The 12,787-nt window shown below is 33.5% G+C and overlaps 1 protein-coding gene across 2 annotated transcripts in view; it reads right to left on the bottom strand.

Annotated features, from left to right (window-relative positions):
- The window catches only part of LOC139497187 (probable serine/threonine-protein kinase roco8), a 56,829-nt gene that overhangs the window by 20,093 nt on the left and 23,949 nt on the right, over nucleotides 1–12,787 (bottom strand). For both annotated transcript variants that reach the window (XM_071285279.1, XM_071285280.1), the window contains 4 exons: nucleotides 4,260–4,670; nucleotides 3,447–3,589; nucleotides 1,943–3,104; nucleotides 1,686–1,744 (listed from right to left, as the gene is read on the bottom strand). In XM_071285279.1, coding sequence (XP_071141380.1) covers nucleotides 1,686–1,744; nucleotides 1,943–3,104; nucleotides 3,447–3,589; nucleotides 4,260–4,670 — 1,775 coding nt within the window. The remainder of the gene's footprint in view (nucleotides 1–1,685; nucleotides 1,745–1,942; nucleotides 3,105–3,446; nucleotides 3,590–4,259; nucleotides 4,671–12,787) is intronic.

Here is a 12,787-nt window from a genome sequence, read left to right as displayed (position 1 = left end):
TTGTGGTTATAGACCTTGTGTTTAAATTTCATTGATTTCTATTTTCTTATACTAAAGTTATTGTGCAAAAACCAAGAATAATGCTTATTTGGGCCTTTTTTGGCCCCTGATTCCTAAACTGTTGGAACCAAAACTCCCAAAATCAATCCCAACCTTCCTTTTGTAGTCATAAACCTTGTGTCAAAATTTCATAGATTTCTATTTACTTAAACTTAAAGTTATGGTGCGAAAACCAAGAAAATGCTTATTTGGGCCCTTTTTGGCCCCTAATTCCTTAACTGTTGGGACCAAAACTCACCAAATCAATCTCAACCTTTCTTTTGTGGTCATAAACCTTGTGTTAAAATTTCATAGATTTTTATTTAATTTTACCAAAGTTAGAGTGCGAAAACTAAAAGTATTCGGACGACGACGAAGACGACGACGCCAACGTGATACCAATATACGACCAAAATAATGTTCAATTTTTGCGGTCTTAAAAAATAGGCCAACACTCTAGAATGGTAAAGAAGTCACTGCTTATATTCAAACTCTGTATGCTAGTTTTGGTTCTTAGTCTCTGTTAGTTAATTGGATGTTGTATGACGAAAATTGAAGTTAGTGTGCAGAAACGAAAATCAAAATACCACAGGGCACAACTCTACTATGAACGGTAAATTTACTCATTGCTTAAATTCGAAATCTGTCCGGGGTTCATAAAACTTGCATAAATGATTGCGGAAACAAAAATGTGATGGACAGACATACCAACAGACAGACTGAAGGACAGTCAAAGGTAGTATGTTATGCTCCCGTTTGACACAACAGCGCCATCAAAACTGTTTATCATTCTTACTAAAAATATCTTCATGTTTTATAATATTTTGGTGCTTATATATAAAGAAATTTTGCCATGCATCCTTTTAGAGGTGTTTGTCTTCTATTGTATGGCCCTTTCTGAATGAGTCAGGTTTTGCTGGTTGGTGTACATGTATATCATGTTTTAGGGAATTTCGTTTATCCCTTTCTATTTATATACTTTATGAAGACATGAAGAAGATACTTAGATGTCAAGGGGTCAAGAAGTAAAAAAAAAAAAAAACACAAACAAAAACCAGACAATTCCATGGCACAAACACAATAATATACGCCGCGGGCACAAATTGATAGAAATCGAAACCTGGACAGTTATTGCAAATATGGGAACTTCATTCCAGCAAGGAGAAGCTGTAATTTGTATGAAACTTTGTATTAAATGAATTAATGATTTTTAGTATTATAGTCATTTTTAGTATTCTTGTGATTAATTATACTAATGTGATTTTTTAATAGAGTGTCCTTATGTCGCATGTTTTTCTTTGTCGCAAAGTTGTTTTAAATGAGGCCATAATCAAGATAATAACACAATGTTGACTACTTTACACCGGTTTTTGACATTTTAACCTATTATGTCTGTTGGTTTTGCTAACTTATCAATATCAATATAATGGACTGTCGCATTTAATTATTATTGAAAACGATTGAGCATATTACCGGTTGATAAATTGCTGAATTTTGCATAGATATGTTGCCCACTAAGATTCGCATGGAGAAAATAACTAGGAAATGTACATTGCGGAGAGTAAGCGTTGTCTCATTGACAATCATACCACATCTTCTTTTTTAATATATTTGCAATATTCATGATATTAGAATATATCACTTACGCATAGTTCTGTATTTTGTACTTCTAACCATTCATCATTGAACCTGTGTGCTGCTTTACGTGAGAGGTTTAGCTAGCTATAAAACCAGGTTCAATCCACCATTTTCTACATTAGAAAATGCCTGTACCAAGTCAGGAATATGACAGTTGTTATCCATTCGTTTGATGTGCTTGGATTTTTGATTTTGCCTTTTGATTTTTGATTTTCCTTTTTGAATTTTCCTCGGAGTTCAGTATTTTTGTGTTTTTACTTTTTACATGTGTCACAGTAATATTCTGCAAATTTCTCCTCACTAAAGTAATTTGATCCTGTAACAGACTCTGGCTCTGTAAGGCCGCATTCCAATTTTTTCTCAATGATCACATTTGACATCTTGAATCGCAAACTTATAATTTTGTTAATTTCATCCGTCACATAGTCAGCAACATAACTATACAATCCTGCTTTAACTTCTTTCCCAAATTCTAAAACCTGAATTTGAATGATATTTTGGCATGTCATAACAAGCAATTTTCTCATTTTGTTCTTCTGTAACTCAAAAACCACAGTGCTTCTGAAAAGTGCAATTTGCTTTTTCTTCTGTTTAAGGACACCCACTTCTGCAATATCATACTTTCGGCATAGTGAAGCAGTTAAATGGTTTTTTAGATGTGGTGGGAGAAAGCTAAATTTAAAACATAACCAAATGGATTTTTGACAGTTCTTTGTTGTTACATTAAACATTTCATAAATGTCAGACTCTGGTTCTTCTTTAATCATACAGGGTACATAATAGCAAGTTTGTAAATCCGGCAGATGTGTCTCTGATATGTTTGGATGTATTAGAATGTCAAATTTCTCCATAACATTCAGGATATGGTCCTTGTGTTTGTACAATGACTTATGTTCTTTTTGGAATATATCTTCTAAAACTTCTCTGTGTAATTTCCCTCTGCAGTGAAATTCCTCCCATCGTTTCTGGTTCTTGATGCTAACATTACGAAATTTCTTTGCGCTAACTATACACTTAAAGGCATTCGACAACCATAGGGTATCTAAAATAATATAATCTGGAAGATCCTCAAAGTATACTAAAGCTCTAATATCATGATGATATTTCAAGTATAATATAAGTTCCTCGTCATTCAATGGCTTTGGAGTTTCAGTACTGATTTGCTTAAGTTCATCAAAGGCAATAATGGGTTTCACTTTTTTCTTCTCATGAAGACTTTTTTCCAACTGAATAAATTTTAAAGGATAATCTTTATTCCATGTTCTTAATGTTCTAGCTATCTTTAAGATTTCTTGTCGTATTGACTGAAAAACACTGCTGTCATCTTCTGTATTCGAAATGACAACGTCATCCCGTATATGTCTGCGTTCATCTTCTGTTATATTTTCAGTATATGTTAAAATACTTTTTTTACAAACTTCTAGAATCTAAAAAAAGGATATACAAAATGCCTTTATTTTGAATAACTTTGAAAACATGAAACACGTAATATTCAAATGCTTGAAAAATGTTAAAACTTTTTATAATTACATAATATGATAAGCATATCATTACAACAGTATCTTATTATAGTAAACAACACTCAAATTTCTAGATGGCTTTGAACACAGGGAAAACACTGTAAGAATTCCTCACTTTGAACTGTTTTGTTAAAGTCTGATGAGACTTATATTAACTTGATATTGTAAAAGGCTTAAGTGAAAGGGGTTTTGGATTCAACTAGGTCCTGATAACTGGGCAATATGAAATACAAAAATCATGTTCTATACCTCTCCTGATTGTGAGGTCATAGCATCTTTCCAAGTCCCAACAACAACTACTGGTGGATCAAGATACTCTTGCGTTCTAATGATATCGTCACTTTCCATTTTACAGTAGCAATGTATTGAGTCCATCCATAAGCAGAATAAATCTACAAAGTCAATGGTACTCTTATTTTGCCTATTTTTAATAATTAAATTAAATGTTATGAATGTTTCATGTTTGAACCACATCAACAAACGACAAGTACTAAACATCAGATTCCTGACTTAGGACAGGTGCAAACAAATGCAGAGGGTTTACACATTTTAAAAGGTAATAACCCTTATCTGAAACAATAGTATGATATCACAACATAGAAAGAACTGTTATTACTAGGTTCAGCTTTTAGACAGGTCAGTATCGTTCCCCCATATTTTACTTGAGAGGAAAGGTTTATGTTGTAAATAGTATAAATGATCTGTATTACTGTCGTCACTGTACATATTTTGTTCTTAATCTTATAGAATGCTAATGTACATTGTGTTTATAGCTGATGGCAATCGTCGATGACATCAGATAAATAAATAACTAATATATGTGCTGTCAGGGCGAGCTGCTAACCAAATATAGCTTTTTGTCTTTATAAAATGTTATAAAATGATTTATGTTCGCTTGAAGTATTGAATTAAGTAATCGCAGATCATGTCCAAACTCAGAATGTCCTTTTCAGAAGCTGTGCTGCGGCAAATTCTGGATGTCTGTCTTATCAAAGCCTACTAGTATACTATCAAACAAATTGCCTTTCTATTACTTTATTATTGATTTATGTTAAATATTACCTTGTGCTTCTTTGTTGTCGGCTTCACTGAGGTTTGCTACAACAAGATAAATTGCATCTGGAGATAAAAAGGTTTGATGTGTGTGATAGAATTCTTCATCTCCAGCAAAATCCCAAAACAATAATGTGGCATACTCCTCTTTGTCATGAGAATTAACATCAGATTTAAGCATTTTTTCAAGATCCTTTTTTGTTTGTTCAAAAAATCGGTCGGGTCGCTGTGTGCTTTCTGAAGTATTAACTTGCAATTCAGCGGTTACGTGATGTTTTCTTATTTCAGGCTGCTGAGATGATGTTTCTGGTTCCGTTGATTCATCCATACGTCCATTCAAATCTGTTGTGATGGGTGCTTTAATTATTTCTCTGTATTGTTTCAACAGTCCTGCCTGAATTTTGGATTCTTCATTGCTTCCTATTATGAGAGAATGTAAACAATTACAATAAACTTATCATTGATACCAGGCTTAAATATTTGTGCATCAGACACAGGTTTCGTTTTCAAAAGACTCATCAGTGACGCTCGAAAAGCATATAAAAGAATGAGAAGATATGGAATAGATATTTAGTAAAACAAAGTTTACAATACGCAAGAACTAGTTGTACAATATAACTCCTCCATAATTTAAACTGAATCATCAATTATACAAATATGCACATGAAGAGTATTCAAAATTGAAAAAATGGATTTTTTTTCGCAATTATACAATGTATTTCTTTTTACGACAGGTCGAAAAACAAATTCTTTCAATTTTAGCATTACAGTAACATATAGTGGCAGCTGAGGGTGAAACAAACATATTATTTTTCTCAGGGTCAAAAACAAATTATTTTTTTCTCTAAAAACTAGAAACAAACTTTATTTTCCAAAAAATTCGTAGCCCCCCACCCTGCGAAAATCAAATGGTTGCTGCCTAATGTAATTCAAATAGTCAATGGCGGTCGCTAACCTACATAAAAAACATAAGATACCGCGATTGACAGTAAGATCTCATCAGACTCACTAAACGAGCCCCTGTGTACCAGGGCAAACATCTACCTTATCAGTGGCGTACTTAAGGGAGGGTTCTTGGTTTTTTTTGGGACAATCATTGCATTTGAATAGGGACATATAGTTGGATCCCCCCTTTATCCTGGGTTGGGAACCGCCCTTTTTGAAACGGCTGGATCCTCCCTTGCTTAGAATGAGGAATATGGATTTAAACTAATTTAAGAAAATATTTGAAATAGAAAAAATAAAAAAAAAAGGATTTTACTCAAATTTTGTAATTTCTTATAGAATTCATGTAAGACATTTATTGGTCCTGAACTAAGGACATTCTCAGGATATTCACAGGATATACCAGGATTATCCCAGGGCCAACTCAATGCAAGCAAATCTGTATATCCTGACATCAGGATAATTTCCTGAGACCAGGACCTGAGAATCCGGAGCACAGGATTATCACATTATTTTCTACTAGGTAATTTATGGTCTCGATGGTCCCCGGATATCCTTGGAATATCCTTGTTCCAATACCGTCCATGTTTAACCCTATGTCAGGGTCAGGATATCTCAAGATTGCCCTGTGATTTTTCTCAAGATTATCCTGAGATATCCTGGGGAAATCTTGTGATATCCTGCACCATTTTCGCATGGGTCAGAAGCCATAAGGTGAGGTATATTTTCATACATTTACATTAACTCAAAATATAAACTGGAGACCAATCGACTCAGAAATTAACAAATTTGGTTATTTCATACTATTCTGTTCAAAGGAAAATAACTTAATATAAAAATAAATAAAAATAAATGAAAGGTCTACAAATCAACAACAAGAAAAGCTTAAATCGTGATAATAAAACTCGACCTTCATTTAGTCACAGGAAACAACATATCATAATTTGAAACCAGATGCTCCGCATGGTGCAGCTTTATACGACCACAGAGGACGAACCCTGAACAGTTGGGGCTAGTATGGACACAACATTCAAACTGGATACAGCTCTGAAATTTGGATTGTGATTAAAAAGTTGACACAGCATAGGTTTCTGACACAGAATGAATGTGGTCTAATAAACTTAAAATGTTTTTTTTTTGCTTTTGAGCAATTCACTATGCTGTTGAATATTAATCCTTTGATATTTGAAGAAATTTTCTTTTTCATTTCTGAAATCTGAAATAAGAAAAATTGAACCCCACCATTTCTTTCCACCTCTTCCTTTCCCTTATTCCAAAAATGATCTCAGTTCAAATATCTAATGTAGTTTTCAACAATAACTACTCATTTAAATACATCATAAAATATAAAATGTCATACAGTCATGATTTAAGTTTATTTGACTACTATTCTGGACAAAGAAAGATAACTCCAATGCAACATTTTATATTGGCAAATTTCCAATGAAGTTCATTAAACTAAAGTTTTTGGCAAATTTCCAATGGAATTTATTAATAACAAAGTTTTTGGCAAATTTCCAATATACATAATTTAAGAGCAGTTTATGTTAGCTATTAAAATGAGTTTCAATTACCAACTTTACACGGCTTTTAAATTTATGTTTTGTACTTAAGTAATTGTCCATTAACCTAGAAACCCTTTTCCCTTTTTTGCACCTTATTCCTTGACGGTTTGAGCCATAACTCCCAAAAACAATTCTTACCACCCCTTTGTGGTATTCCAATATCCAAAATCTAAATACATGGTTAGATTCATCATATCAAAGAACCCCAAGAATTCAATTTTTGATGAAATCAAATAAAGTTCAATTTTGGACCCTTTAGACCTCAATGTGGACCAATTTGATAACTGGTCCTAAATATTAAAGATCTAAATACATGGTTAGATTCAGCATATTGAAGAACCCCATATATTGAATTTTGTTGAAATCAAACAAAGTTTAATTTTGGACCCCGATTTGGACCAACTTGAAAACTGGGCCCATAATAAAATCAAAGTGCTGGATAGCACCTCTGGACAGTTTGCAATTGTAGCTGTGTATTATTCCAAAAAGGTTATAGACGTGTATTATTTCAAAAATCTATTTCATCACAGCTTGGATGTTTTAAACTAAACCATTGTCTTGTCAGTAATGATCGAAAATCACTTTTTTCATGTTTGTCATAAAAAGTTTTAATATTTTCTATTGCAACCTAAAACTGTAGATCTAAAATATTGAAATATACAGAAAGCTCTGATAATTTCTTTTTAAGTACCCAAGCCATGTCAACATCAAGGGCCTGTGAATTAGTATTTTTCTATTGGTTTAGAATTTAGATCCTTCATATTTGTTTTTAGTAAATTAACACGTAAGTTTTTTTGTTTGAATTGCTTCACATGTTTGCTATCGGGGCCTTTTATAGCTTTCTGCATGTATATGGTACAGATATTTCTCATTATTGACGACCATATGGTGGCTTATAGTTATTAATACATTTTCCTCCTTTAAACTCTTTTGGATAGCATTGGTTCTTTGCAAACAAATACCACATCCTTTTTTATAAATAAGACAGTTACAGTAGCGTAAATCAATACAACTGTAATGAAAGTGAATTTATATTAAAGGTTTTTATCAAAAATAGGGAACGTGTCCATGGGACACAAATGATGCCCCCGGTAGCATTATTTGATTTAATGTTATAAAGGGTCACAACTCAAGAACTGTAAATGTGCATGACGCTACCAAAATGTGTACTTGATCTGAGTTATGGGGTAATAAGCATTGTGTATACATTCTAATTACACAGTATTGCGCAATAGATTTGTTAGATTTTGACATTTGTTTTGCGTTAGAAACCTATATATTATGTCAAAAATTTGATCGCAATCCAAATTCAGAGCTATATCAAGCTTGAATGTTGTGTCCATACTTGCCCCAACTGTTCAGGGTTTCGACCTCTGTGGTCGTATAAAGATGTGCCCAGCGGAGCATCTGGTTCCATTTGTAACGAGGCACAACCCTAGAGCAGTAAAAATTACTACACCAAAATTCAAGATGGATCTTTGTTTTATTGTTAAAGTATTAACACTGTATAAATTTCATAACATTTGGTTGAGCGAACTTAAGTTAGATAACTGAAACGAAAATATTAAGCAATTTTTTACATATGTAAAGGGGAATAACTCTAAAATGGTATAACTATCGCCACCAAAATTCAAACTTGATCATTGTTTGTGGTAATGAGCATTGTGTATACGATTCATAGCATTTGGTTAAGACAAACTAAAGTTAGAGAATAAAAACTTAAATTTCCAGCAACTTTCCTATTTGTAAATAAAATTGAGAAAGGAAATGGTGAATATGTCAAAGCGACAACCACCCGACCATAGAGCAAACAACAGCCGAAGGCAACCAATGGGTCTTCAATGTAGCGAGAATTCCCGCACCCGTAGGTGTCCTTCAGCTGGCCCCTAAAATATGCATAATAGTACAGTGATAATGGACGTCATACTAAACTCCGAATTATACACAAGAAACTAAAATTTAAAATCATACAAGACTAACAAAGGCCAGAGGCTGCTGACTTGGGACAGGCGCAAAATTGCGGCGGGGTTAAACATGTTTATGAGATCTCAACCCTCCCCCTATACCTCTAGCCAATGTAGAAAAGTAAAAGAATAACAATACGCACATTAAAATTCAGTTCAAGAGAAGTCCGAGTCTGATGTCAAAAGATGTAACAAAAGAAAATAAATAAAATGACAATAATACATAAATAACAACAGACTACTAGCAGTTAACTGACATGCCAGCTCCAGACCTCAATTAAACTGATTGAAAGATTATGTCTTCATCATATGAATATCAGGTACAATCCCTCCCGTTAGGGGTTTAGTATCATACTATCATAAAATATATGAGAAGAACATAACCCGTGTCATGCCAACAACTGTTTTTTTAGAAATAAATGTGTTTAGTTCCGATGCAAAGACCCTATCAGTGAATCAATGTTAAAGCCAAAATATGCAATCTTTAATGACCTGACAACAGTATCGTAACTATATCCCCTTTTAATAAGTCTATTTAAAGGATTAGTTAGTTTCTGAGGAGAATACTGACATTTTTGTGCTTTATAAAGAATATTTCCATAAAATTTTGGATGTGAAATACCTGAACGTATAAGATGTCTGCATGTTGAGTTATATTTACGAATTATTTCCTTATACCGGTGATAAAATTTAGTAAATGTTTTGACCAGTTTGTGATATCGAAAACCCTGGTGTAATAAAGAATGGTAAAAGTGACGCAACTAAAATTCAAACTTGACTTGTGAATTGTGGTTATAATCATTGCGTATAAGTTTCATATAATTTGGTTCAGACAAACTAAAGTAAGAGAACAGAAACGAATTTTGGGATGTACGGAGGCACATGTACGTACAAGTAAGGGAAGGACGTACATACTTACAGCAGAACAAGGATAAAACTCAATACGGTGGGAGCATAACAACAGCAGTATGACCACAGGAATAAAAATATTATAAACACTCGATTCATAGAGGTGCTTATAACTTGTAACACATTTAGTTGCTGTTGTGAAATTAAGCATTGTCTTATGAGTTAAGAACATTTGAGCAATTGAAATCTATTTATATAGGGCATGGTATGCCTTAAAACTTTTCCAGATGCACAGGCGCAGTTTGTCTGTAATCTATCTCAATTTTGAGGTGAACATGCAGCCATTTTAGCCAAAGGGTACACATCATTAACCTTAATCATTTCTATAGAACTTGTCTTGATACCCTGAACTATAATATTCGAAGAAGTAGATGCTGACTCGGTTGCTTTTAATACGGATGCTATATGATACGAATTTACAATAATACACCAGAAGTGGTATGATGTAAATTATTGGAAGAAGACTGAAGAAGAACTGACGTTGGGTCAATGTTTTTCTGCTGTCAGTTTGATCCACTTGAGCATGCTGAACGAGTGAAGTTCCTTATATCCACATTTGAATGTGAAACAATTAGTATTTAAATAACGGAATAATGTTTTAAAATGATTTTTGGCATCAAAATCTTCCTATCGATGTTTAGACAAAAACAATGCATTTTTTATTTATTTTTTTATCAAAGCCAGTATTTACCTTTACTCGTCCTTGGCGTGAGACGTTAGACATATAATATAATTATCGAGTATTTTATATTCTTTCATCTGTGTTCTGTTTAAACAAACCATTATCACTTTTCAATTATCCGACGGCTTGGTCTAAATGTCAACTTGTTCTCGCATTTTAATCAGTCATTGCCGATTCTTTCGATACACTCGGGATTTTACCACGTTTACGTACGTACATATAGTGAACAGGTAAAAGTAGAGCGGGGAAATGTTCATTCATGAAAGATTCATGAATGAATATAAACGCAATCTCGCGTAGATTTCTTGTGATTTTTTTAACAGTGCATGGCAGATCCGCGAAGTAGTGTTTGTAATACTCATTTTCAAAATGAAGTTAAATTCATCTGAATCGTCGGTGAATATTCATTTCTTTTTATTCAAGCTGTAATCTTTTCAGTCAAAACAGTAGTTACTAAAAATTTTAAAAGAATCTTCCAAGAATCAGAACTCAAACACTAGTACTACACTATCTCGGAGCAGAATATATTGCGATAATCTGTCAACCGGAAGTTTGAGGCCACGCCGAAGGAAAGTAGCAATAGCAAGCTATAGCAAACTTTCCAAAAACTAAGTACATGTTTAGATTCAGCATATCAAAGAACCCCAAGAATTCAATTTTTGTTAAAATCAAACTAAGTTCAATTTTGTGTGAACCCTTTGGACCTTAATGTAGAACAATTTGAAAACGGGACCAACGAGCCTGTGTCGCTCACCTTGGTCTATGTGAATATTAAACAAAGGAAGCAGATGGATTCATGACAAAATTGTGTTTTAGTGATGGTGATGTACTTTACTAAACAGTCTTGCTGCGTACAATCATCTCTATCTATAATGAACTTGGCCCAGTAGTTTCAGTGGAAAATGTTAATAAAAATTTACAAATTTTATGAAAATTGTTAAAAATTGACTATAAAGGACAATAACTCCTTAGGGGGTCATCTGACCATTTCAGTCATGTTGACTTATTTGTAAATCTTACTTTGCTGAACATTATTGCTGTTTACAGTTTATCTCTATCTATAATAATATTCAAGATAATAACCAAAAACAGCCAAATTTCCTTAAGATTACCAATTCAGGGGCAGCAACCCAACAACGGGTTGTCCGATTCATCTGAAATTCCAGGGCAGACAGATGTTGACCTGATAAACAATTTCACCCCATGTCAGATTTGCTCTAAATGCTTTGGTTTTTGAGTTATAAGCCAAAAACTGCATTTTACCCATATGTTCTATTTTTAGCCGTAGCGGCCATCTTTATTTGATGGAAGGGTTACCAGACACATTTTTAAAACTTGATATCCCAAAGATGATTGTGGCCAAGTTTGGATTAATTTGGCCCAACAGTTTCAGAGGAGCAGATTTTTGTAAATAATAACCACGATTTACGAAAAATTGTTAAAAATTGACTATAAAGGGCAATAACTCCTAAAGGGGTCAACTGACCATTTCGGTCAAGTTGACTTTTTTGTAAATCTTACTTTGCTGAACATTATTGCTGTTTACAGTTTATCTCTATTTATAATATTCAAGATAATAACCAAAAACAGCAAAATTTCCTTAAAATTACCAATTCAGGGGCAGCAACCCAACAACGGGTTGTCCGATTCATCTGAAAATTTCAGGGCAGATAGAAATTCACCTGATAAACAATTTTGCCCCCATGTCAGATTTGCTCTAAATGCTTTTGTTTTTGAGTTATAAGCCAAAAACTGCATTTTACCCCTATGTTCTATTTTTAGCCATGGCGGCCATCTTGGTTGGTTGTCCGGGTCACCGGACACATTTTTAAAACTAGATACTCCAATCATAATTGTGGCCAAGTTTGGTTTAATTTGGTCCAGTAGTTTCAGAGGAGAAGATTTTTGTAAAAGTTAACGACTACAGACGACAGACAACAGACGACGGACGCAAAGTGATGGGAAAAGCTCACTTGACCCTTCGGACCAGGTGAGCTAAAAATTAAGAATCTAAGTACACGGTTAAATTTGGTATATCAAAGAACCCCAATAGTTCAATTTTTGATGAAATCAAACAAAGTTTAATTTTGGACCCTTTTTGCTCCTAATTCGTTGGGACCAAAACTACCAAAATCAATCCAAACCTTCCTTTTGTGGTCATAAACCTTTTGTTAAAATTTCTAAGATTTCTATTAACTTATACTAAAGTAATTGTGCAAAAACCAAGAAAAATGCTTATTTTGGGACCTGTTTTTGGCCCCTTATTCCTTAACTGTTGGGACTTAACTCCCAAAATCAATCCCAACCTTTCTTTTGTTGTCATAGACCTTATGGTAAAAATTCATAGATTTCTGTTTATTTATTCTAAAGTTATTGTGCGAAAACCAAGAAAAATGCTTATTTCGGCCCTCTTAAATTGGCCCCTAATTCCTAAACTGTTAGGACCAAAACACCCAAAATCAATCTCAACCT

This window comes from Mytilus edulis, chromosome 12 (assembly GCF_963676685.1).
Source record: "Mytilus edulis chromosome 12, xbMytEdul2.2, whole genome shotgun sequence".
NCBI classification, from domain to species: domain Eukaryota; kingdom Metazoa; phylum Mollusca; class Bivalvia; order Mytilida; family Mytilidae; genus Mytilus; species Mytilus edulis.
This window is presented reverse-complemented; position numbering and strand designations above follow the sequence as displayed.